Source organism: Myotis myotis, unplaced genomic scaffold (genome assembly GCF_014108235.1).
Source record: "Myotis myotis isolate mMyoMyo1 unplaced genomic scaffold, mMyoMyo1.p scaffold_m19_p_5, whole genome shotgun sequence".
NCBI classification, from domain to species: domain Eukaryota; kingdom Metazoa; phylum Chordata; class Mammalia; order Chiroptera; family Vespertilionidae; genus Myotis; species Myotis myotis.
In genome coordinates this window covers 2,079,016-2,105,179 of record NW_023416357.1, presented here as the reverse complement: position 1 = coordinate 2,105,179, position 26,164 = coordinate 2,079,016, and the positions used below count along the sequence as shown (strand labels likewise).

The 26,164-nt window shown below is 57.2% G+C and overlaps 1 protein-coding gene and 1 long non-coding RNA gene across 3 annotated transcripts in view; both read left to right on the top strand.

Moving 5' to 3' along the window:
• The window catches only part of ITGA2 (integrin subunit alpha 2), a 68,651-nt gene extending 46,280 nt beyond the window's left edge, over positions 1–22,371 (top strand). For both annotated transcript variants that reach the window (XM_036307990.1, XM_036307991.1), the window contains 13 exons: positions 1,765–1,875; positions 2,427–2,509; positions 3,683–3,824; positions 4,861–4,953; positions 5,748–5,824; positions 5,903–5,986; positions 8,478–8,577; positions 9,602–9,712; positions 10,784–10,888; positions 12,682–12,795; positions 14,948–15,037; positions 17,817–17,933; positions 18,337–22,371. In XM_036307990.1, coding sequence (XP_036163883.1) covers positions 1,765–1,875; positions 2,427–2,509; positions 3,683–3,824; positions 4,861–4,953; positions 5,748–5,824; positions 5,903–5,986; positions 8,478–8,577; positions 9,602–9,712; positions 10,784–10,888; positions 12,682–12,795; positions 14,948–15,037; positions 17,817–17,933; positions 18,337–18,417 — 1,308 coding nt within the window. In that variant the 3' untranslated portion in view covers positions 18,418–22,371. The remainder of the gene's footprint in view (positions 1–1,764; positions 1,876–2,426; positions 2,510–3,682; positions 3,825–4,860; positions 4,954–5,747; positions 5,825–5,902; positions 5,987–8,477; positions 8,578–9,601; positions 9,713–10,783; positions 10,889–12,681; positions 12,796–14,947; positions 15,038–17,816; positions 17,934–18,336) is intronic.
• A 263-nt stretch (positions 22,372–22,634) lies between these two features.
• Positions 22,635–25,255, top strand: LOC118656449. The gene is made up of 2 exons (XR_004967612.1): positions 22,635–22,932; positions 24,478–25,255. It is a non-coding gene; the product is annotated as an uncharacterized LOC118656449 (long non-coding RNA).
• Positions 25,256–26,164: the final 909 nt, after the last annotated feature.

Here is a 26,164-nt window from a genome sequence, read left to right as displayed (position 1 = left end):
CTGTGCTTCTCCGAGAAAGCTCCCAGCAGGAACTTTGTTTTATTAATTACAGGACCCTTTCCCCGTAGAAGCCACATCATGGAATTTGAGAGTGCACTTTCCTCAGGACGCTGTTAGGAACTTTTCTGGAAATGTGGTTCCCGGGGTGTAAGAGGCATCGGGGTTGCCCAGGGAACTGTTACGGAACGTGTGTCTGGGTCCTCGCCGCCAGCCTCGGGGGGTTGAAGGCCCAGGGCACACGCAGGGCGAAGGGGCCCAGGTACTCCTGGTGCAGCCGGTGATGCAGAGACCACATCTCGGGAAAGGCCACGTGTAGACGCTGAAAAGCATACCATTGATGCTCGGATGCATGCACATGGGTTGTTTGTTGCTCAAGTTGAAGGTTACTTGTTGGCCAAGGCCAGGCCTTTTGTTGTTGAGGGGCCAGCTGTGCCGCCCATTTAAGGAATGAAAGCTGGAACCACATAATGAGCTGAATGGCAAGTCACACTGAACACGTGGCCCATCGAGGGGGGTGAGGTGGCCAGGCTGTTGGGTGGAAGTCCTGGTGGTTCCCCGGTGCACCTGTGGGGCTCGCAGGGCCGGGCCGTGTCCTCAGCCGGGAGACCCTGTCTAGTTCAGTCCTCACAGGCCCCACTGTGTGCCAGCCTGCCTTGTGCCAGGCCCCAAGGGGCCACGAGGACTGACTGTGGCCTGGGATGGTAAGTGGTAACAGGCCCTCTGGGGAGGGGGCACACCCCGTGTCCAGCGCTCGCCGTCTGCTCCTTGTTCTTTCCGGAGAACCGGGGGGGTCTGCGTGAGGACCGCTAGGTGACACTCTCACCCTGTCCTTGTGTTTGTACATTTTCCACTAGATGGGGTGTCTCAAGGCCAAGTGCCTGTGGGCACCACCAGTCCCCCTCCCTGCACGCCAGCGGAGAGGGTGCTGGGGGTGGCGGCTTCCTGACTGCGAGAGGCCAGGCACCTCACCTGAGCCAGGAGAAAGGGCTCCTGCTGTGGGCTGGGCTGGAAGTCGGGGGCTGGGCCAGCGGGAAGTCAGGCCAGGGGGAAGTTGGGCCGGGGGAAGTTGGGGGCTGGGTTCGGATGTGGACGTGGCAGTGCCTTTGGCTTCGCAGAGCAGAGTGAGGCTCCGACTAAGGAAGCTCTTGTCCGTTGCCTGACAGCCAGCCTGTCCCTTCCCTTCGAGGCCACAGTGTCCCTTCCAGGGGCACCAAGGACCCCAGGTCTCAGCTGTAGGGACTGAAAAGACAGCCAGCAACCCGAGGGCCGGGACTGACACAGCTCGTTAGAGCATTACACCTGGATATATTGCCAGCCGGCGTGGCTCTGTGGTTGAGTGTCAACCTATGAACCAGGAGGTCAGGGTTCATTCCCTCCCGGTCAGGGCACAGGCCCGGGTTGCGAGCTCGATCCCCAGTGTGGGGTGTGCAGCAGGCAGCCGATCCATGATTCCCATCATTGATGCTTCTCTCTCTCCCCCTTCCTCTCTGAAAGCAATAAAAGTATATATTTTTAAAAACTGGGCATATCACCTGAATGCTTACCATTCCTTATGTGCACACAATGAGGTTCCTGGGCTGCTTAACCAAGAACTGCTGCTTCTGATTTTCACTGAGCCCCTGACTTTAGTTTCTTAGCGGAGAGGCAAAGGCCAGATTAGAGAAGAAGAGAAGATGCCAGAGCCTTCATCTAGACAACACTGTGGCCTGTTTCTGCTTTAACGCTTCCCGTGCTAATACACGGACTCTGTGTGTGTGTGTGTAGGAGCCCTCGGATGTCGTCCACGCTCTGAGTCTCCTCGTGAACATCAGCCTGGCCCACCCCGGCACCAGCCCCGCCCTGGAGGCCTACTCGGAGACGGCCAGGGTCTTCAGTGTGAGTGGGGTTGGCCCTCCTGGCATCCAGACCCACTAGCAGGTTCACCGTGGCTGCTGTGGGAAAGACACTTAGCACGTGGCCTTTAACCTGTTCATTCTCTAAATGAAATCCCGTGACTACGTGCACAGGCCACTAGCATGTAAGATCCACGCAGCCCGAGCTTTCGTCTTCCTCGTTCACTGTGCTAGGCCCGCCCGGCCCGTGAGCGGAGCCGTCCCCCGCAGGGCCCACGGGTGTTTGTGGGAGAAATAAATAACAACACAGCGAACTCCGTGTGCTCACTGCCCACTTAATGGAATGTTACCCCAACCTGTGACTCCCCTGTACACTCCCACCCCCACACTCCTCTTGCTCCCCCTGCCAGTCACCCCCTTGAGCTTTGCATTTATCACTGCTTCCCTCTCCGAGTTGCTAAGCGTGTACATAGTCCGGAAGCGTGGCTTAGTTTGGGCTGGTTCTGAGTGTCATGTACATGGGATGATGCTGTGTGTGTCCGTCCACATTTGCTCTCCTAAGTGCCAGCGTCTGGGCTTGCTTTCCTTCTCTAGATCCCTTTCCACAAAGACTGTGGGGACGACGGCGTGTGCATCTCCGACCTGGTGCTTGAGGTCCGCCAGCTGCCAGCTGCTCAGTGAGTTTCACTGTAAAGCTCCATGTGGCTCAGTGGGTTGGGCATTGTGCTGTGCACCCAAAGGTGGTGGGTTCGATTCACGATCAGGAACATACCTAGGTTGAGGGTTCAAACCCTGATCTGGGCACTTACAGGAGGCAACCAATTGAGGTTTCTCTCTCACATTGATGTTTCTCTCCCTCTCTCTTGCTCTACCTTCCTCTCTCTAAAATAAAAAAAGAGTGTAAAGCCTAGTGTAAAAGCTATATAATAAAAGCCTAAGTGACCGTTACGGCGGAACGACCAGAACGACCGGTCGCTATGATGCGCACTGACCACCAGGGGGCAGATGCTCAAGGCGGGAGCGTGCTCCCACAGGGGGAGCTCCGCTCAGCCAGAAACCGGGCTCACAGCTGGCGAGCGCAGCGGCGGTGGCGGGAGCCTCTCCCGTCTCCATGGCAGCACTAAGGAGCAGCAAGCTGAGTGGTCAGGAGCAGTGAGCAGTAAGGAGCGAGGGGTCCCAGACTGTGAGGGGGACCCCACCCCAATGCACGAATTTTGTGCACCGGGCCTCTAGTACAGAAATAAAAGACACATTTGATTGTTATTCAAATGAATGTTTATGGAGATAGTTTCTACCAAAGAAATGTCTGTAACTAATAAAGACTCTAAAATCTGAATTGCACGTTCTGCCAGTCATGCAGGTGTCAGACGGTAAGGACTGTACAACCACTTGTGTTGGGGTGGTTCCTTCCCCCGACTTGTACTGAAGGCAACAAAGAAGAAAGCCCAGCCGAAACCGGTTTGGCTCAGTGGATAGAGCGTCAGCCTGCGGACTGAAAGGTCCCAGGTTCGATTCCGGTCAAGGGCATGTACCTGGGTTGCGGGCACATCCCCAGTAGGAGATGTGCAGGAGGCAGCTGATCGATGTTTCTCTCTCATCGATGTTTCTAACTCTCTATCTCTCTCCCTTCCTCTCTGTAAAAAATCAATAAAATATATTTAAAAAAAAAAAGAAGAAGAAGAAAGCCCAATAGCACTTACTCATCATTTTGCACTGAAGACAGTTTCTTACCGGGCAATTTTCTCAGTATTCGAAGTGAATCTGAAGAGTTTGTTTTTTAAATGACTGAGGTGTTTGAATGCTGACCCCTTTCCCCCCTTAATGACTTTCTCTCTCCTTTTTTTTAACAGAGAACAACCGTTTATTGTCAGCAACCAAAACAAGAGGTTAACCTTTTCAGTGACACTGAAAAACAAAAGGGAGAGTGCGTACAACACTGGGCTCCGTGTGGATTTCTCAGAAAACCTGTTTTTTGCTTCCTGGTCCCTGCCGGTAAGTGGTGCTGGGTCCACGGGGGCTCACTCCTCAGTCACGCCTCCCCTCAGCTCGACCCCCGAGGTCTGTGCTCCGTGTTGCGAGGGAAACTCTTTAACCACGAGGGGCCCCCTCAGGCCTGAGTGCGCGGCTCCCAACGCGTTAAACCCCGGGAGCACGTTGCCTGGCTCCGCGTCCGGGCCGGGCCGGCCTCACAGGCGGCTCAGTTTTTCCTTTGCCCTGAGACTTGCCGCCGGGCCAGGTCCTTGGCCACCGTGAGCTCAGATGCTCCGAGCTGCACTTGCTCCGAGCGCTCAGTCCCGCAGCTGGGCCGGGCGGGCGGCTGCCAGGGGACGCATTCCGGCGAGGTCAGTTAGTCGTGTCGGCTTGATGACTATCCCAGGGGCGCACTTGACCGCGAATGCCCCCGTCCCCTCGGCCACCGCGCAGGGAACAGGAGGGGGAAAAGCTAAGATTTTCCAAACCAGCTGCCTGTGATGAGAGAATGTGAACCGGTCCCATCCAGCTCAAGGCAATGCGAACTTAACAGACGTAGCGTCCTAAACCATTCTGACTTCAGTGTTTAACTTCCCTGTGCAAAATGACAGCTTATTCTAAAGAGGAAAACTAAAAAACAGTCTTGAAATTATTTAAAGAATATTAATAAACACCAGCATACAATTTTGTTTTCTTCTCGTGAAACTACAAACTTCAACTACATTAAGAGAAAGATATGTATTTAAGACAGCATTCCATCTGGGATTGCAATTATTTCGTGCTTATGAAATATAAGAGCGAATGAATCAATTCTGGGGGGAAATTCAAGTATCTGGCCTCTCTCCTGTGGCTGTTGCGTGTCCTGCTTAGCAACGAAAATAGCGCGTTGGCCACCTGGAGAAGACTGGATGCTAAGTCCTGGGGACAGTAGGTCACTGTAGTGTGCACCAACCAGCCTTGGCGCTAAAGTGCCCATGCGCTGTGCGCCATTCAGCATGGCCGTGCCTGCACACACACGGCACATACTAATCGCTCATGTTTCCTTGGCCTCGTTCAGGTGGACGGGACGGAAGTGATGTGCCAGGTGGCTGCCTCTCAGAAATCCGTGGCCTGCGATGTAGGCTACCCCGCGCTGAAGCCACAACAGCAGGTACCAGCTGCGTTTCAGCCTGAAACCCACGCCAGCCCCCTCAGCTCCCCTCTCATCCACCCACAGCCGCCCTCCTCACGAGCTGTCACCTTTCACGGGCATCACAGCACCGCTGCCTGCCTGTTCAGAGGACGAGTTTAGAATCTGAATGTTCTCTTTAAGTTACTCATAGAAGTGAGCCCTCGCCGGTGTGGCTCAGTGGATAGAGTGCCCATGCTGAGGGGTCCCAGGTTTGATTCCGATCAAGAGCACATACCTCGGTTGCAGGCTCGATCCTGGGGACCTGCAGGAGGCAACCAAGGGATGTGTCTCTCTCATCACTGATGTTTCTCTCTCTCCCTCTCCCTTCCTCTCAGAAATCAAGAAATGTACATATTTTAAAAAGTAAGATTTCCCCCATGCGGTGCATCCCCAAAAGCACACAGGCGATGGGAAGTTCTTCTTTTCTGAACGCGTTGACCAACGGTTGGTCTAAGTGCGCTACCCGGGGCCCCGGTGGTCATGTGTTGACCCCGGAGGAGCACGCTTCACGTCCGCACAGAGCTTCCAAACACGGACAGGCGTGTGCTGGCGGCGGGCTGGCCTGTGTCACTGAGGGTGGAGCCCGTCTGATTCTGAAGGCCAGGCAGCTGCGCCAGGCGGACCAGTAACCACACGTTCTGCACATTGGGGAGCTCGTGGTGCATGCCATTCGGAATCCACTGGAGGGCGTCCGCTCTCTGGGGAAACTTTTTTTTCACGTTGGGCCTGAGTACGGAGCATCGTGCACTGACGGATTTTAATGTTGTACGCAGGTGACGTTTACGATTAACTTCGACTTCAATCTTCAAAACCTTCAGAATCGGGCATCTGTCAGTTTCCAGGCCTCCAGGTAAAACATAACGAAGTCGTGCATGGATAGCTTTTCTGATATTTTCCTTCAAGTAATTTCCTAATGCTGGTTCCACAGCGAGAGTGAGGAAGCCAGCGAGGCAGACAACGCGGCCAACTTCACCATCCGCCTGCTGTACGACGCGGAAATCCACATCACCAGGTAGGCAGGCGTGGCCTGGGGCACCGCCGTCACTGGTTTATGGCACGTGTGACTCCAAAACCCTCCGGATGCTCATCCTCTTTTTTTTTGTAATATTGTTAGTGATTCCAGAGAGGGAGGGAGAGGGAGAGGGAGAGAGAGATAAGAAACATCAATGATGGGAGAGAATCACCAATCGGCTGCCTCCTGCACGCCCCACACTGGGGATCGAGCCCGCAATCCGGGCCTGTGCCCTGACCGGGAATTGAACCGTGACCTCCTGGTTCATAGGTGGACGCTCAGCCACTGAGCCAGGCCGGCCAAGCTAAATGCTTTTTCTTAATACAGCCTTTTTATGACTCCGCCCGCCCACCACGGCCAGTGTTTTCAGACATGTTACCATGAAATGAATGTAAGATTGAGGGGCACTTCACTGCCATCTCAGCTGTATGTTTGTGATGGAAAGATGGACTCTGAGATATTCGGATGTCCTTTAAGAAATATCGTTCGGTTTACAAAGCTCATGGGAAGAACGATGAAGAGTAAAACTAGAGTGGTTCTCCGTCCTACCACCCCGTCGATCCCTGGATGGCCTTGTTCTTTAAAAGAAGGACATTGAATGCACCTGGCGAGGCATGCAAGCGGTGGAGAGAGAGACACACGGAAAATGAGATCACCCCCCCCCCCCCCCTGCTCGGCCCATAGACGACGATGGAGGGACTGTTTTAGAATCCCTTCCGGACCCAGGGTGTGCTTTCCTACAGGACGTGAGCATCACACACACGTACATGCACACACACACGCACACGCACGCAGAGACACACACACACACTATTCACAAACACACTGCTAACACTTGGCTGAGCCTTGCTTGCTATGTGATCCCAGAAAATTTCTGTCAGGACATCCACTCTAACCTGTCCTGTTCCTGGCTGGGCTGTAACTTATGTCACCAATTTAACAGCAATGACATATTTGGACGTTTCGCTTTTTTTGCTGGTTTGTTTAATCATCACAAGCAATGCTGGGGGGCGGGGGGACATGTTTAAACAAACACCTTTTTGGTGAAAAAAAGTCCTTTCCAATGATGGAGCGTGAGCCTTGGCCACCGCTTGGATGCTGTATAAATGCGCAGCTGTATTGTGCGAATGTGATGGGTGGGAATGGGTGATAGCAGAATTACTTCTGACAGGTTCCCCGGCATAGCGAACTGCTAACGTACATACGCTGGCCCACACGTAGGTGACATAGAAACGCCGAGGTCACAGATGGCCAGGGGCTGGGTCTCTTTAAACGCAAAAGCAGGACGCGTTAACCAGCTCAGACGCCGCTGCCCCGGCCCCCGGAGGCCTGGAGGCGGGGGGGGGGGGGGGGGGGGGGGGGGAGAGGGTCCCGAGCTCAGGGCCAGGCTCCTGTTCCGCCTCCTCAGCTTCCCGTTCCCCCCCGGCCACAGTCCGGTGCCTTCACAGACAGAACCTGGACGCTCGCCATGTCTATTTAAGTCTCCCTCTGACGGACTTTCCTTTTGAGAATTTGGGGGGGAAATGTTTTTCTAAGGGAGGCATGAAAAAAGAGGAGAAGGGCAGTATTTTCAGTACAGAAATACAAAAACAATGGCAGCAAATGTCCGCTATAATTTTTTAGGACATATAATCAGTGTCCTATAATTGGGGTAGACGACCTGGTGGGAACAGATGTTGCTTCCCAGTCTCCGACCCTCTCCCTGCCCCCACCCCAGCGAAGCCACCTGGTCGGAGCCCAGCCCCAGCCCCGGAAGTGAGGAGGACGGGGTGTAGCACTCCTCTCCAGTCTGGCCGGGCTGTCGGGGTTCCCTGGACGTGGTCAGGGCTGCACTGCGAACCCCAGGAGGCTGTCCCCAGCAGGTGGTCACATCTGGCAGAACCTCTGGGTCAGCCTCTGAAGGTCTTCTCTGCTCTCATGATGGACACAGGCTGACTGACCTAGTTTGGACCGAAAGCACAGAGTGGTCTCAGAACCGAGACAGGGGCGGGGGAGAGGAGACAGACGCAGGTCCTGGCTCGCGGCGCCGGGGATTGAGTGTGCCGGCCGGAGCTCCGGCCGAGCTCATCGCCGTGCTCAGCCACACCCCGTGGGAGACCCTCCGGCCCATCAGTCACTCATCCCTCACCGAGGACAAGTGTCTACTGAGTGACACACAGTCCGTGTGGCCCGATCTCCACAGGGCGCCGCCGCCGGCCCTGAAGCGATGCGTTGGTGCTCACGTTAGAATGGTACCACCGGCGATACCGCAGCACAGAGATTCCGCGGGAAGATCTCTGAGGGACGTGCTTTGAAAGGGATTTGCTTCAGCCTCAGGCTTGACCACTGGCCCGTGGCCCATCGGGAGCATTTGTTTCATTTAGCTTTTTGTCCCTAAACGTAAACGCTTTTGCTTGTCACCTGAGCCAGGGGGTACGTAAGTAAGAGTAGCACGAAGCTTCGAGAAGAACAGCAACGCTAACCTGTCTGCTTCACCAACATCCCCCGACAGGTCGACCAACATCAACTTTTATGAAGTCTCGGATGGGCATGTCCCTTCCACGGTGCGCACCTTTGATGACATCGGCCCCAAATTCGCCTTCTCCGTTAAGGTTGGTGCGCCTGCCCCGAAGGCGGGCATCGGGAGGGAGGAGGACAGAAGGAGAAGTTGAAATGTGCTAGTGGCTCTCACACTTGAGTGGACATCAGGTCGCCCGGGGGACTTGTTACCATGTGGTCTCAGGGCTCCGTCCTCAGAGCTTCCGGTCGAGGGTGGGTCTGAAACTATTTCTAGCGAGTTCCCTCCCAGGCCACGGAATGCTGCTGGTCCAGCTGCCACCCTGAGAGTCACTGAGATGGCCCTGGGGGTGGGGGCGTTAAACACGGGGCGCTGTGCATGGTTGTGTGTCCTGGGTGCGGGCTAAGGGGTGTATTTCGAAAGAAAGTTTTCAACATTAATCAACGGAACGTTGCTATCACGGCTTGGTGCGGGCGGAGTCTCTGGGGCGGCATCCGCGTGCCTTCGATCCGAGGAGCTCACCGTCTGTGCACAAGTATGTTTTGTAGGCATGCTGGGCATATCTGGAAATATGTGTAAGTCCAGCTCCAGGGCCGGCTGGTATGAGCAATTGCTAATCTAAAGGTTGTTGTCGGTTACATAAAGAGACATTAAGTTGCTGAAGCAGCTGTTTTAACCACGGGGAAACCGTGGGAAGTAAGGGCGTTCACCCTCCACCCTGAGCCTGTGCAGTTTTCTTGGTTCATCTCTGACTAGCCCGTTGCCTGGCTGCAGCCCTGCAGTTTGGTGATTCCTAAGAAGAGCCTTTCGAAGAGCCTTGTTTGGGATGCAGGTGCTGGGAGGCAGAAAGGACGCGTGGCATCCGGCCACGGCCTCCGTAACGAGACGTTGAGTCCGTTAGTAGTCACAGCAGAACAGCACGCGTGGGGAGCGTAGTCAGTGCCGGCCGTGGGTCCCGTGCCTTAGCCGCGCTGACCCTTTAATCCCAGAGCAGGGACGAGGGTGTTATTCCCGTGGGTCTTACCATGTTTACCTCCGGGAGGGCGTGCGCACCGGCCACGTGACCGGCGCCCCAACTGTGAGGACAGGAGCGAAAGCGTGTCCTTCCGTCCCCATAGGTGACCACCGGCAGCATCCCCGTGAGCATGGCCTCCGTCCGCATCCGCCTCCCCCAGCTCACCACCGACAAGAACCCGCTCCTGTACCTGACGGGCGTGCACACGGGCCAGGTGAGGGCGGCCCGAGCGCCAGAGCGACGTGCGCCCTCGGGGTGGGCCCCGCCGGGTGGGTGCCCCGCCTAACAGGTGTGGACGGAGACTGCGAAGGGGCCCTCTTCTCCTGACGTCCATCTCGTAGCAGCAGCGGGTGCTGCGGTGAGAAAGCGAATGTCAGTGTGGACAGCAGAGGCTCTTCCTGAGGCGCCTCCTGGGCAGGGGGGGTCCCCCCGCAGCGCCCTGGCCACAGAGGTCGGCTGGCCGGCGGTGGGCAGCTGAGCCCCAACAGGAGGCAGGCGGCCCACAGGCTGTTGTTAGCGGCCGCCCTGCACCCTGTCCGCCCTGGCTGCTCAGGTCCGTCCCTGCGTCGCGGTCTGAGGAAGGCGATGCCCAGGCCCCGGGCACTTGAGTGGCATCTCTGTGGCTCCGGCCGCAGCACCTGCTCGTCTTCAAGGCCCAGTGGTCCTCACAGCCGGGCTGAGAGTGCGACTCGGACCGACATGGCCAGCGCCAGCTGGTGCTTAGCTGCGCTGATGTCACTCAGGGTGCGCAGGGGACGACAGGAAATCAAAACCCTAGAGTGCTCCACAGCAGAGAGCCCTGCGTTACATCACTCAGGCTATTCTTCGTGTGTTTTTTTAATATATTTTTTATTGATTTCAGAGAGGAAGGGAGAGGGAGAGAGATAGAAACATCAATGATGAGAAAGAATCATGGATCAGCTGCCTCCTGCACGCCCCCTACTGGGGATGGAGCCTCAACCTGGGCATGTGCCCTGACTGGGAATCGAACCCTGACCTCCTGGTTCATGGGTCGGTGCTCAACCACTGAGCCACCCGGCCGGGCAACTCCGTCTGTTGTTGTTGCAAATTTGTCTCCCCGCAGGTGGGACCCAGCAGCCCCACCGAGTCAGGCAGGACCATGTGAGCTCGGGGTGACGTTAGTGAGGCTGAGAAGTGGGCCCAGGTGGGCAGTGAGGCCAGCCTGCCCGCCCCCAGCCCCGACCTGTGCCAGTAGATGCCTCACAGGCTGAGGGACCCCACAAACCGCGTGGCCTCCTAGACTGACGTGCTGCCCCCTCTGCAGGCCGGCGACATCAGCTGCAGTGCCGACGTGGACCCGCTGAAAATAGGACAGACGCCGGCTTCTGTGTCTTTCAAGAGCGAAAATTTCCGGCACCTCAAAGACCTGGTGAGGACGGGCTCGTGCGGGCAGTTCCCGTGGGGATTTCTTGTCAGAGTCGCCTGGAAATGAAGCCCTTCCCCCCCCCCCCCGACCCCCTGACCCCTGCCCTCGAATGTCATAGGTTTCCCATGTGCCTTTCTCAGCCAGGATGAATCAAGGGGTGGAAACGCACACCCAAGTCAGGATGAAGTTGTTTATGGGGTGATGGGGGTGGACAGGTAGGGAGGAGGGAGCAGTCGCTCCCTGTTTCCGTGGTTCGAGTGTAATCACGGCAACACGTGGTTGACGTCTACTAGCTGAGCATTCCCAGTAGAAGCTCGCTCAGGGTTTGCCGACACGCTGGCCCCTCGGCATGTCCTCCCTTTCGTGGAAACGGTTTGATTGTGTCAAAATGACGGTTGCTACGTGGGAACAACATAAACCAAACATGGCGATGGCGACTCAGAAAACCACAGAGAAACGGCAGTTCTCAGAGGGAGAGCAGCTGAGCACTCGTGTGACGAACAGCCGCCTCCACGCCCGCAGCGTTAATGCACACAGGACACGTGTGTGCGCTGCTACATGCATGTCAGAGGCCATGTGACTGTCACAGGCTTTTTAAAACAGACCATGTTTCAGAGCAGCTTTAGGTTCCCAGCAAAGTTGAGTGGAAAGTACAGACTCTGCTGTGCACCCCCGGCCCCCACATCGGCACAGCTTCCCCGACACCCCCCCCCCCATCGGATGGTGTGCTGGTCACGGGATGGACCTGCATCTGAGACGCCAGTCAGAGTTCACAGTGCGTCCCTCGGGGGCTGTGGAGTCCGCTGGTTTGGGCAAGTCCACGGCGACCTGTGTCCAGCTGCCCTGACCCAGGGCTCCTCGTCCCCCACCCCCGGTCCCTCCCCGCCCCGGTCCCAGGCAGCTCCTGATTCTCTTACTCAGCTTCCCTTTAATGGAAGGAAAGTCTCTGTCAGTTCTGGCTCATGCGTGACTAAGGCGTAGGCCTCTCGTATGTGCATTCAGCGACTTGCTCAGCCAGTAATGGTTGATAAACACGGATTCGTTTGGGGCGTTTTTGTCAGAAACAGTGACTAGACGGCGTGGGGTACCCTCCTCCCCACCTTCACGCTGGGACCTCCCCCCAGGGGCACTGGCAGGTGGCGGGTGCGTGCCTGTCCATGTGGGGCTCAGTGAAGAGCTAGAACTCCTGCCAGTTCCCTGCAGCCCTCCCCCCAATCTGTGGCTGTAGCGTCTGTGGCTGTAACATCTGTGGCTGTAGTGTCTGTGGCTATAATGTCCATGGCTGTAATGTCTGTGGCTGTGAAGTCTGTGGCTGTAACGTCTGTGTCTGTAATGTCCGTGGCTGTAAAGTCTGTGGCTGTAATGTCTGTGGCTGTAACGTCTGTGTCTGTAATGTCTGTGGCTGTAACGTCTGTGTCTGTAACGTCTGTGTCTGTAACGTCCGTGGCTGTAACGTCTGTGGCTGTAATGTCTGTGGCTGTAACGTCTGTGTCTGTAATGTCTGTGGCTGTAACGTCTGTGTCTGTAACGTCTGTGGCTGTAATGTCCGTGGCTGTGAAGTCTGTGGCTGTAACGTCTGTGTCTGTAACGTCCGTGGCTGTAACGTCTGTGGCTGTAATGTCTGTGGCTGTAACGTCTGTGTCTGTAACGTCCGTGGCTGTGAAGTCTGTGGCTGTAATGTCTGTGGCTGTAGCGTCTGTGGCTGTAATGTCTGTGGCTGTGAAGTCTGTGGCTGTAATGGGGGGCCGTTCCTCTGGAAGCCTGCACTCACCCTCCCCCTTTCCCGGTGCGTGAAGAACTGCAGGACCGCCCGCTGCGGGAACGTCACCTGCTGGCTGCGAGACCCGCAGGTGCGGGCCGAGTACTTCCTGAACGTGTCCACGCGCATCTGGAACGGCACCTTCGCCGCCGTGAGTAACCGCTAGTTACGGTTCACCGCGCCCCGGGCCGTGGGCCATCATTGCCGAGGGGCGTGCCCTGTGGCCAGAGGTGTCGCCCGGGGGCCTGTGCTCCCTCCTCCCAGCGCTCACCCTGGTCAGAGGCACCTGCTTCTCAGCCTCCGGCAGCCTCCGGCAGCAGAGTCCTGGGCACAGAGCCAGGTGCCCACTGCTGCCCTGGGGACGGCCCTGCTCTGTCTCCCTCTGCCTCCTCCTGACTGTCTGGCTTCCCATGTCCTCACCGCGCCCGGCTCCAATGCGCCCAGACCCAATGCGCCCAGACCCAATGCGCCCAGACCCAATGTGCCTGGACCCAATGTGCCCAGACCCAATGTGCCTGGACCCAATGTGCCCAGACCCAATGCGCCCGGACCCAACCCGGATCCAATGTGCCCGGACCCAATGTGCCCGGACCCAATGCGCCTGGGCCCAATGCGCCCGGACCCAATGCGCCCGGACCCAATGCACCCGGCTCCAATGCGCCCAGCTCCAATGCGCCCAGACCCGGTGCGCCCAGACCCAATGCGCGTGGCTCCTCCCCTCCTGGAACTCCCCACTGATCTCACAGCTGCCTGCAGGTGGATCTAACACAGGGTTCCTCTCTGCCTGGAGCCGGTACCCATTCCACCTTGGTCCCCCCCTTCTCTGGTGAGAGCCCAGTGCGCACACCACTTTTTATTTTTGTAAATATATTTTTACTGATTTCAGAGAGGAAGGGAGAGGGAGAGAGAGAAGCATCCATGATGAGAATCATTGATCAGCTGCCTCCTGCACGCCCCCTACTCAGGATCAAGCCCATAACCCAGGCCTGTGCCCTGACCAGGAATCAAACCATGATTTGATTTGGTCAACACCAGCCGGGCTGTTCCCCCAGGAAGGAATGCTTCAGAGACCAGGGACCAGGGTTAGTTTCGGATGCAGTACCCATGTTGAGAGAGGGAGGATGGAGGCCATGGACATGAGGCTCACTGCTCCCCTTCTGGCTTCCAGGCACACCAGCAAATGCCCTCATGGGGTCCCTTAATTCCTGTGCCCCTGGCAGCCAGGGGTGTGGGCAGCTCTCAGATCCAGGCACTTTGTTCTAGTTCAGCGCTCACATCACAGAGAATAGAACAGGCACATCCATGATGTATCCATGAAAATGGTTTATTTTGATAGTAGATCCAGGAATGCATGTAAAGTTATTTCATAATAGGTTCCTAGAAACGCCAGCATAAACTACACGTGCCTTCTGTAGGCCGGCCCCAAATCCGGTGCTTTTTATAGAAATGCCTACATTGGGAAACCTGAAATGATTAGTCTTGTGACACAGCGTGAGGAAAGGTTAGGGGTGTCCGCTGTGGACACGTACGGTCGAGCTCAAGGACACGATAAGCAGTGTCCTTTTACCGTGCACCCCGAAAGCATTCTCTTCCCTTTCCAACCCGCTCTCCCATCCCATTTATCACTTACGCAGGCAAATAAATAACAGCTATCGAGTTAGTATTTTTATTTTTCTGTTACCGTCTGCATTCAGTGTTGTTTTGTGTTGGTGTCAGGCATACAGCACAGCAGTTAGACAATCATACGCTTTACAACGTGCCCACCCGGCCCCGTACGTAGTTATCACAATGTCGCTGCCTGTGTTCTCCGCGCTGTGCGTTCCATCCCGGGACTGTCCTGTAGCTGCCATCCGCTTCTCAGTCCCTTCACCTTCTCACCCAACCCCTCCACCCCCTCCCCTCTGGCCGCCGACAGTCTGTTCTCTGTATCCGAGTCTCTAAAAAAGGGAGGGGGTTTGCAATTTTCCTTCAGGCCGCAAACTTAAGTTTTCTGAAATCTGCACTGCGGCCTTTCCCGGAGATAAACGTCACTTCTAACCCTGGCTTTGCAGCCGTGTTTTAAGGGGGAGTCACCTGGAGAGAGGACTGATCGCTACCGCAGGGCGGCCACCCCCGCGGGAGTCCCGGCACGTGCCGTGTGCGCCCGTCACGTGTCCCCGGCTTCGGGACGCTGAGTGTCTGGCGTCTTCAGATGGCCACTTGCTCTGTCGCTTTCCACGCGGCAGTTGATGAATGACCCGCCCGCCGCGTCCCGTGCCTGCCCTCCCGCTGGGATGAAACCTGTCCCTCTTCCCACCTCGCAGGCGACCTTCCAGACGGTGCAGCTCACGGCCTCGGCGGAGATTGACACCTACAACCCACAGGTCTACGTGATCCAGGAGAACACGGTCACGGTGAGCGGCCCTCGGGGCCTGGGTGGGCCGGCGTCCCGCCCGGAGGCTGGGAGTGGGGACGGGCAGCTCACTGGACTCCGACAGCCCGTTCTCTGCGGTGAGCCTCCCCGGGTGCTGGCGGAGCTGGGTCAGAGGCCCTGACCCCACGAGGGGTGCCGCCCATCTTGCTCGGCCATGTCGGGGCCTAGGCCAGCGCCCGGGCTCCTGCCCCCTCTGCTGACACCCGCCAGGCTCTCCGTGTCACCCACTCCCACTCGAGCGCGTTTAAGGGCGGTGCCCAGTGCGCTGGGTAAGCAGGCGTCCCCGAGGCTGCTTCTCCTAGTGGTTTCCTCCCGGCGGGCACCGCCACTCTGTGAGCGCCCACTCCTCGGGCCGCACCGTCTGCGAACTACAAGGCTCCCGGAGGAGGAAAGGGGGTTCGCAGAGCAGCTGCTTTGGGAGAAGCCAAGGCTGCTGGCCGAGCCGCAGGCCCTTCCCTGGCGCAGCTCCGGGAGAAGGTGCCGCCCTCGCTGCAGCGCACCCCACGCCCGCCACCTGCAGGGGGGCCTGGGCCTCTTCCTCCCAAAGCCCTTGTTGGAATCAGAAGGCAGTTCCAGACTCTCCCCCTCGGCCGACGGCCACGTGCCTCAGCCACGCGGACCTGTGCCCGGCCGTGGCCATGACCTCTGGGCCTCACTGCCGAGAGCCCGCGCTTCCCTCACTTGTACCAGGAAAGAGCTTCCACACACAGGACGCTGGCCTGTCTAGACCCTCCCCCAGGGACCACACCCTCCCCCAGGGACCGCCCCTCCCCCAAGGACCGCCCCCTCCCCCAGGGACCACACCCTCCCCCAGGGACCGCCCCCTCCCCCAGGGACCACACCCTCCCCCAGGGACCGCCCCCTCCCCCAGGGACCACACCCTCCCCCAGGGACCACACCCTCCCCCAGGGACCGCCCCCTCCCCCAGGGACCGCCCCCTCCCCCAGGGACCGCCCCCTCCCCCAAGGACCGCCCCCTCCCCCAGGGACCAAACCCTCACCCAGGGACCACACCCTCCCCCAGGGACCGCCCCTCTTGCGAGGCCAGGGCATGGGAAATCCAAAATAGAGCCCCAGGAAAGCCCTCTCAGTCACAATGCTGGCACCATAGGCTGGGGGCAGTGGGGGCAGTGGGGGGGGGGGGGGGGGCGACTCACTGGAGGTAGTTTTTAAAGTTCATTTTAGAAACATGGAGTGTTCAGCCAGAGCCTGGCCCTTTGCTGAAGGTTTGGTTTTGTGTGTGTGTGTGTGTGTGTGTGTGTGTGTGTGTGTGTGTGTGTGTTATTTAGAAAGCAGTATGAGATGAATGCATTAATTGAAATTTATTTTTTATGTTATTTTTTTTAGAGTAAACTTTTTTTTATAAATAGAAAGAGTACAATCCAAAATAATGGTAAATAGTATAGTCACATAAGCCAGTAGCTTGAAATTTAAATGAATTTTAGTGATCCCTTTAGGAAACTTTTTCCCTTGCTTTTCTCTGAGCAATGCCAAGAAATAACAAAGGCTAGCTACCACTTTATCGTGTCTATGAAAATAGTTTTTGATTCCAAATAAAAATTAGGTAATTTTTTGCATAACATTTGGAATCCGAATAATGGATGGACATCCCCCTGTAGGTAAGTAAGGGACCCTGGAGTTTATGTGAGTCCCAGCCCATGTGACAGTCGGACCCAGTAACTTATGCTCCTGGTCCCTGTCGCTCCGTGGGCCCCGGTTCGGGGGCTCGGGCCCCGAGGGAGCAGAGATGCCCCCTTGCGTGGACTGTGTGGATTCACAGTCGCGCAGCCCTGCACTTACAGAGCCCGTGTTAGCGCTTGAAGATGCAAATGGAAAGAAATGGTCACCCAGAGGTGAGACCCAGTTTAGCCCAGCTCGCGAGTTCCGGCTGAGCGGCAGCGCTGTGCCCCGAGGCTCACCGCTCAGTCGAGGGGCTGAATCGGCCTCGTCCCCTCGGCTCTTGGAGAACATGCTTGTGGCGGAAATGGTCGTGACCACAGTCTTTCACGCAGAGGCTACAAAGGAGTGGACGTACTGAGTCACAGGTAGCCCTGGCCGGTGGCTCTGTTGCCTGAAGCATCGTCCCATACACCTAAAGGTTGCGGGTTCGATTCCCAGTCAGGGCACATATTTTGGCTGCAGGTTCAAGCCCAGGTTGGGGCACGGATAGAAGGCAACCGATAGATGTTCTTCTCTCTCAAAAAAAATCAATTAAGAAAAAAGAATCATTGTTGGCCTCAAGGACAATTTCATAGCTGAAAGGAACAACCCAAGCCCGACATATCGGTCTACGTTTAGCAACCTATCAGGTGACCTGGTGGGGGCCCCATGGGGTCAGAGCTCAGGAGCCCGCTTCCCAGTCCTGTCTCTGCTGTTTAATCGCAAGGGGTTGGGGGTGCTGACCTGGCTTTTGACTCCCCTCCCCAAGCAGCTCCGAACGCTGCCGCCGGGCGAGGAGACAGTGCAGCACACCGACAGGCCGTGTCCTGGGTGACTCCGGCCGCTGGGGTCGCCAGCGGTGACATCGCTAGGTGCTGATGCGGTTAGGGGGAGGGAACTGGCTCCGGGTTCCTTGCTGGACGTGGCGGGAGCGTTTCCTCTGGAGATGGTACTGCCTGGCGTGTGACCGGGGACATGGCCCTGAGCCAGCCGGCCCCTTCCTACACGCCGTGCGTGGGGCTAGAAAGCGTGGCTGGCCAGACCGTCTTCTTGTCGCTGCTCTGGTTGGGTCACTCCCTTGTCGTGTGTTCCCGTTGGCAGATTCCCATCACGATCACGAAGCCCCACGAGAAGGCCGAAGTCCCCACCGGGGTGATCGTGGGGAGCGTCGTCGCCGGGATCCTTCTGCTCTTAGTGCTGGTGGCCGTTCTGTGGAAGGTAAGACGGGCCTCGTTCAGCATCGAGGCTCCCGGGGCCTCTGTCATGAACGTCCTGGTCAGACATCAGCCTTCCGTCCCTTCAGCCCCTCCTCCACCACAAGAGAAAGGGCAGTGCAAGGTCAGGTCCTGAAAAACCACCGAAGGATTTTACCTCCTCGGCCTTGTCCCTGGCCTGCCCTTTCCCACCCTCCCCTCATCCAACCCTGCGTGTTCTGTCCAACCGCAAATAAACAGAACCCAGCTCCCTGGGCCCCAACGTCCTCCTGACGGCCGATACCCGGTCAGTCCCAGTCCACACCCCCCTCCCCGCGCCCATGGCTCCCAGACGTGGTTCCCATGGCAGCCAGGGGGAGCCCCCCGCAGTAAGCCACCGACGTAACGTTTCACACCGTCACCCACAGCTCGGCTTCTTCAAGAGGAAATACGAGAAAATGATGAAGAATCCAGACGAGGCTGACGAGACCATGGAACTCAACAGCTGAGCGAGCGCCGGCCGGACCCCGGGGGACAGGCCGCCTCCCGCCAGCGCCTGCTGCAGGCGAGGCTTTGTTTTAAACCCAGGGTTGGGCGAGGTCTCAGGGGCACTAGTCTAATATTTTATTTCAAGAAAACTGCAGGTCAGTTTGGAAAAAAGAACTGGGGGATGGGAGGGTGGGAACTTAGAGGTTTATGTAAAGGACTTATTGCTGTGGGCAGTGTCTACGCCGGCTGGTCCCCGGCGCCCACGGTGACGGTGCCCTGTCGGAAGGGGACGTGCTTGCAGACACGGCGCGTCTTCCACAAAACACAACCTTTCTCCGGAGTTTTATTGGAGGGGGATCGGTTGTGTGAAACGATTGTTTTTAAAAGAAGTGACGTTTGGTGAAGACATAGGACGAGCTCGGATGTTGACGCTGGGGAAGGACAGCGGGTCGTCCCCTCCCGGCAGAAGTTGCCAGTTTTCTGTGAGAACGGAGTTTACAGCGAGGGGCCCAGCTGCTGGCCCGGCGGCCCCCTCCCCCTCTCCTGCGATGAACTGACGGAGACCCGCCGAGTGCCTGGGGCGCCTCCTGCCAGCAGGTCTCCATCCCGGGGGTGAGGGAGGTTAGAGGCCGAAGCACAAGACACTGCGGCCTGCACTGCTGGTACGACCCGCCTGCCGGGGCCACCACGTCGGGGGACGGGGGAGTTCCCCCTCCCTGAGGGCCACAGCTGGCCGCCTGGCTGCCGGCAGGGTCCTTGTGACTTCTTAAAGATGAGCCAAGTCCTGGGCACCTTCCCGCCTCCACACGGAGCCCTGTCCCGCCCTGGGAGCCCTGCTCTGGAGCCCTGGAGCCTCGTCCCTGCGTGGCTGCGGTCACCCCCCGTGTGCACACACCGTCTCCCCCAGGCTCTGCTCCCCACGGGGAGGAGGCAGGAACCCCGCGCCGAGTGAATTTCTAGTCCTTGGAGCTCCAGGGTGTGTGGAAGGCAAAGCAGGACATCGTCTCAGGAACCTGGGAGCAGGCACGGGGTGCTGGGCGTCACCCGGAGCAGGCGTCCTCGGGGCTGGTCCATCTCGTCTCCCGGACCGACCCCCGAATGACTCTCACCTGCAGGCTGCCTCCCAGCTGGAGTCCCCGGTCCCAGCTCCCGAGACCGCCACCTGGTTGGTGGGCTGAGGCCCCGAACCCCTGTTTTCACGAGCGCCCGGTCGCTGTGCTGGAACAGACGGGCCCCCTTTTCCTTCTGCACCCTCTGCTCTCTGAGCCCACAGGACCTCGAAGGGTGGGGCTGGGCAGAAGGCGAGGGCCGGGCGCAGCGTGGGCGACGCCACGTGGAGCTGCAGCCTGGAGCTGCCAATGAGCCACTGGGCCCGGCGAGGCAGGGGCTGCAGCTCAGCAGCGATGCCCTTGGCTCGGCTGACGGCTCAGTGGGTGAGCAGTGACCTGTGAACCAGGAGGTCACCGTTCGATACCCGGTCAGAACACAGGCCCGGGTGGCGGGCTCGATCCCCTGTGGGGGGCGTGCAGGAGGCAGCCAATCAGTGATTCTCTCTCATCATTGATGGTTCTCGCTCTCCCTCTCCCTTCCTCTGTGAAATCAATATTTTATATATATAAGTATATATGTATAAAATAGAAGTCTGGGGCCTGGGTTTTTATAACACAAATAGTCCTTCAAGGCTCTGACTTTGAGAAGAAGTCAGGGAGGACAGGGATTCATCCATGGGATCTGGCCTGGCCCCGGCCGTGGCAGCCAGGCCCGGGCACGCAGGTCAGGGGTTTACTTTGTATTTGACCAAACGAAGAAGAAAAAACAACCGTAAAGTGTTGGGTTTACAGCAAAAATGGCTGGTGCTCTCCAGTGAGCCGTGCCGGAGCCCCATTCCTGGAACAGCCGTTTGGACGAAACCTGTTTCATCCCAATAAAGTTTTATTGAGAAGCAGCATGGAGGAGACGGGCCACGAGGTGACAGAGGATTTTGATGGACCACGTGACTCTGTACAGATGCACTCGTTCCTCCAGGTGCTGTGTAAGGATGTTTCCTCGGCCTCGCCGCCTCAGTAACCGGGCGCTCAGCTGCCGTCACGCACGCAGGGGGGGAGTCGGGCAAGACCAGGGAGAGGCCTTCCCGCCTTCTTCCCGCGAAGGGCTGGGCTCCCGGAGACTGACCAGCGTGCCCCCTGGCTCCACACCGTGCAGCACAGCCAGGTGTGGCCTGGGCGCTGCTGATGCCTGGGGCCCGGTGATGTCCTCGGGCGTCCTGTGCCCTGTGGGATGGTCCGCAGCTTCCCGGGCCTCTCGCTGCCCAGGCTGGGAGCAGGCTGCCCCGAGTGGTGATACCAGACTGTCTCCAGCCCTCATGAGGCCTCGGGGACCAAGGCACCCTGATTGGGAACCGCTGCTAACCACACCTGCCTGAACACGGCTTCTGCGATCAGATCGGTGGTCAGAGGCAGAGGCTGTATTTACCAATGGATGAGTCCTTCTCAAGCACTTTTAAGCAAAGGTGAATATTGATCAGAGAAATGAAAAGAACCGGCCGGTGTGAGCATCCTGTTCCATTCCCAGTCAGGCACAAGCCCGGGTTGTGGGCTGGATGCCCAATGTGGGGCGTGCAGGAGGCAGCAGGTCCATGATCCTCTCTCATCATTGATGCTTCCATCTCTCCCTCTCCCTTCCTCTCTGAAGTCAATAAAAGATATTTTTTAAAAAAAGGAAAAAAACCTTGTTGAAGAAGAAGTTTTGTGTTCCTATTCAGCCACACTTTTGTTTGGAGACGAAATATGGTGTAGGGCTTAGAAGATGCCACTTTGAGTGCCCATGTCATAGACGGTGCCCAGGCAAGGCCTGCCGAGTGCGACCGAGACACGCTGCTGTAGGCAGGGCCCCTGTAGGCAGAGCCGCTGTAGGCAGGAACCTGTAGGCAGGACCCTGTAGGCAGGACCCCTGTAGGCAGGACCGCTGTAGGCAGGACCCTGTAGGCAGGACCCCTGTAGGCAGGAACCTGTAGGCAGGACCCCTGTAGGCAGGAACCTGTAGGCAGGACCCTGTAGGCAGGAACCTGTAGGCAGGACCCCTGTAGGCAGGACCCCTGTAGGCAGAGCCACTGTAGGCAGGACCCCTGTAGGCAGGACCCCTGTAGGCAGGACCCTGTAGGCAGGACCCCTGTAGGCAGAGCCACTGTAGGCAGGACCCCTGTAGGCAGGACCCCTGTAGGCAGGGCCCCTGTAGGCAGGGCCCCTGTAGGCAGGGCTTACAGCCTGCAAATAGGAACCAAGTGGAACAGTTTGTGAGGAAACTGCAGACTCAAACTTGGGCCTTGAGCTGTTAGCAGAAAGCGAGGACGTGGAGCTGCAGAGAGGGTCTCTCGCTGGCGGAGTCCTTTTCATAGAACAGTAACCGTCTCCCTTATCGGGAGAGCAAAGAAACGGTGAACCAACTTAGCCTATCACACAGGTGATTATACTGAAAGTTACCACAGAAGTTCTTTATCGTGTACTTGTCCTAACATACAGCTTTACCCCGTGTAGGAAACTCTCATAAGTTAAGACATCATCCAACAGAAAGCGGAACTCCTCAGACTGAACTCCGTCCGTCTCTCGCATTCCAGTTTGCACAGGGACGTCACCGCGTGCACAGGTGTAGGGCACGCCCTCCTGTGGAGAAACACCCATTTGTGTCAATGCAGGACGGACCCCTGGAGGCAAGGTCATACACACGGGGTAAATTTTGAAATAAAAATGTAACTACTTTGAACCTTCGAGAATAAAAAGGTAGCCATTGTGTAAATATAAAGAGATGGTTTCATCTGTACCAGATGCATTTGGGCAGATAAACTCAAAATATAAATGTATATGTTGCACAATTATGTGAGAATTGTATATTTTTTAAAGGCAAATTGTCTTGGATACTTTCCTATATTAATGTATAAATCTGTACTAAGATGTAACATGGTTATCGGTTTTGATTAACTAGTTTTTGTCTTTCCTCTCGACCAAAACTATGAAAACGCATGTACGTGTGTGTGTGCGTGTGTGCGCGTGTGTGTGTACGTGTGTGTGTGCGTGCATGCGTGTGTGCGTGCGTGTGCGTGTGCGCGTGTGTGCGTGCGTGCGTGCGTGTGTGCGTGTGTGTGTGTGCGTGTGTGCGTGTGCGCGTGTGTGTGTGCGTGCGTGTGTGTGCGTGCGTGTGTGTGCGCGTGTGTGCGCGCGCGTGTGTGTGCGTGTGTGTGTGTGTGTGTGTGTGTGTGTGTGTGTGTACGTAAAGCTGTGAGTTCACCTGATTCCGAGAAACATCCACTGGAGGAGTGACCCGCATATCGACTCGGGCCGCGCTCCTGCGAAAGTGTGCGAAGCAGCGAGTGTCATGTGACTGTCACCCCTCTGTCCACACCGCATGACCGAGTAAACGGAAGTCCTATAGAAACAGCGCTCTCGCCGGGGATTCTGGACTTCACACTCCTGTGTGTCACTGTCTTATGCACTCACTCCGGACTCAGCAGGAGGGCTGCCCCTCCTCTCCCGCCACCTGCGGTGAGCAGCGTCCGGGACCTTAAAATCCTGCACAGCAGGGACTGGCCGCTCCGCTCCTCCGGCCACAGGCCCTGACCCTCTCCACAGTCAGACCTCAGGCCCCAGGCGCTGACCCTCTCCCCAGTCAGAGCTCAGACCCCAGGCGCTGACCCTCTCCACAGTCAGAGCTCAGACCCCAGGCCCTGACCCTCTCCCCAGTCAGACCTCAGGCCCCAGGCGCTGACCCTCTCCACAGTCAGAGCTCAGACCCCAGGCCCTGACCCTCTCCACAGTCAGACCTCAGACCCCAGGCGCTGACCCTCTCCACAGTCAGAGCTCAGACCCCAGGCGCTGACCCTCTCCACAGTCAGAGCTCAGACCCCAGGCGCTGACCCTCTCCACAATCAGAACTCAGACCCCAGGCGCTGACCCTCTCCCCAGTCAGAGCTCAGACCCCAGGCCCTGACCCTCTCCCCAGTCAGACCTCAGACCCCAGGCGCTGACCCTCTCCACAAGTCAGACCTCAGACCCCAGGCCCTGACCCTCTCCACAGTCAGACCTCAGACCCCAGGCGCTGACCCTCTCCACAGTCAGAACTCAGACCCCAGGCGCTGACCCTCTCCACAGTCAGAACTCAGACCCCAGGCCCTGACCCTCTCCACAGTCAGACCTCAGCCCCCAGGCCCTGACCCTCTCCACAGTCAGACCTCAGACCCCAGGCGCTGACCCTCTCCACAGTCAGAGCTCAGACCCCAGGCGCTGACCCTCTCCACAGTCAGAGCTCAGACCCCAGGCGCTGACCCTCTCCCCAGTCAGAGCTCAGACCCCAGGCGCTGACCCTCTCCAAAGTCAGAACTCAGACCCCAGGCGCTGACCCTCTCCACAGTCAGAGCTCAGACCCCAGGCGCTGACCCTCTCCACAGTCAGACCTCAGACCCCAGGCGCTGACCCTCTCCACAGTCAGAACTCAGACCCCAGGCGCTGACCCTCTCCCCAGTCAGAGCTCAGACCCCAGGCCCCAGGCGCTGACCCTCTCCACAGTCAGACCTCAGGCCCCAGGCGCTGACCCTCTCCACAGTCAGAGCTCAGGCCCCAGGCGCTGACCCTCTCCACAGTCAGACCTCAGGCCCCTGGCACTGACCCTCTCCACAGTCAGAGCTCAGGCCCCAGGCGCTGACCCTCTCCACAGTCAGACCTCAGACCCCAGGCCCTGACCCTCTCCACAGTCAGACCTCAGGCCCCAGGCGCTGAGCCTGCTCCACAGTCAGACCTCAGACCCCAGGCGCTGAGCCGGCCCCACAGTCAGACCTCAGACCCCAGGCGCTGAGCCGGCCCCACAGTCAGACCCGAGGCGCCACCGGAGCTCTCGGGCCCAGGGCGGCAGCTTCGCCGGTCCCGCTCCCTCCCTCCGCGGCGCTGGCCGCACAGCTGAGCTGACGGGAGCCTGTGCCGGAGTGACGGAGTGACGCAGGAGAGCCAGCAGCTGCTGCACCTGCACGTCTGTGCAGCTGTTTCCTAATCCCGGTAGCGAGCAGGAGGGTCTGAGTATTTTCTTTCATTTTTAAGGATTAAACAAGCTGACGTGAATGTGCTGAAATCATAAGCCAAGATGCACCTCAGGCTCCCAGACTGGCCGGTCGGACAGACGGACGGACGGCACGTTCACTCCCAGGTGCTGCCATTCACAGCGACGCCCGTGCTCCGCGTCAGGTGACCTCTCACGCCTTCCCGTCCCCACGGGTTCTGGGAAACCGAGTCAGAGGGCAGCTTCCTGTGCCCACCACACACACACACACACACACACACAGTGTGTCTGGTGAGCTCCGGGCATTAACACGACTCCTGGGAGAGAACATTCGTTTCTTTTCTTCTTTTCAAAGCTGCTGCGCCGGTTTCCCTCCCACCCGCAGTGGGCGGGTCGCCTGACCTCCTCTGCACTTGTGATGTCAGCTTTGTTATTTCTGCCCATCCGGTGGGTGTGTAATGACACCTTGTGTTTTAACTGATGTCTCCCTGGTCCCTGGTTCCTGGTGGGATTGACCATTTTTTTCAGATGTTCACTGGCTATTCAGGCTTTATGGGTTTTGTTTGTTTTTATTATTTCTGACCCTCTCCTGAGGTTATGTTTTTATTCATTTTTTAAAATATATTGTTAGTTAGTTAATCCTCACCTGAGGATGTTACTACAAACAGCATTTTTAAAAACCCCCTCATTCTACCATAACCCTTTAATATTCTAAACTAAGATTCCAATTCAAGATTGAAATTCATCTAATTCAAAACCAGGGACTAATTTTCATCGAAGGCCCACTCCAACCTAACTTATTAAAAAAAAAAAAAAAAAGGTTACTAACCAAATTGCACTTTTGGGTTCTGTGCAAAATAAAAGTAATCAAATACAATCTCACACAAGTTGCTTTGACTATAGCCCAGGATCTACTGCCCCCTGCTGGAGGACCTACCTAACGACAGCACACAAACCAATCCTGCCCAAATCCCTGCACCAGCTGTGGCCGTAGCCATACACAGGCGTTACAGTATCATCGACTACATTCCCTCTGCGGGACTTTATATCCCCCTAACGTTTACAACTGGAAATCTGCACATCTTAATCCCTTCACTTATTTCATCCACCCCGGATCCCCTCTCCCCGCTGGTAAACACTGGTTTGTTTTCTGTATCTACGAGTCTGTATTTTAGATTCCACATATAAGTGAAATCATCTATAATAATAAAAGTGTAATATGCTAATTAGACCAGACATCCTTCCGGACGAAGTCGGGGCTGCAAGGGAAGCCCAGGTCTCTGGTGCCTGCCCTTCCGGCGTCCAGAGGGAAGCCGGTGCCAGCAGCGGGGGAAGGAAGGCCTACTCTTGCACGAATTTCGTGCATCGGGGCTTTAGTGCATAAACATATTAACAATCCAGTACAAAGCCCTGGGAATATCTACGGGGGCCCGTACCTCCATGCTAACATGCTTTCAGAATGAATGACACTGTCTTGTTCTCCTAAGGGGCTAAAATGTAGTGGACGGAAGAAGGAAGCATGAATCCAGAGAGGGCAAGGCCGAGGCCAGGCGATCAGGGAGTGGTAGTGGAGGGTGTGTCTGTCTTCCGGATCCGTCAGCCCAGTTTCTCTGGATCGACAGGTGGGGAAAAGCCTGCCTTACCAGGGATTCCTGGCGCCAGCGTGGCTCCTGCAGCCCAGGAAGGGGCAGCCTGCGGACCCTTCCCCTGCATGTGAGGGTCAGGGGC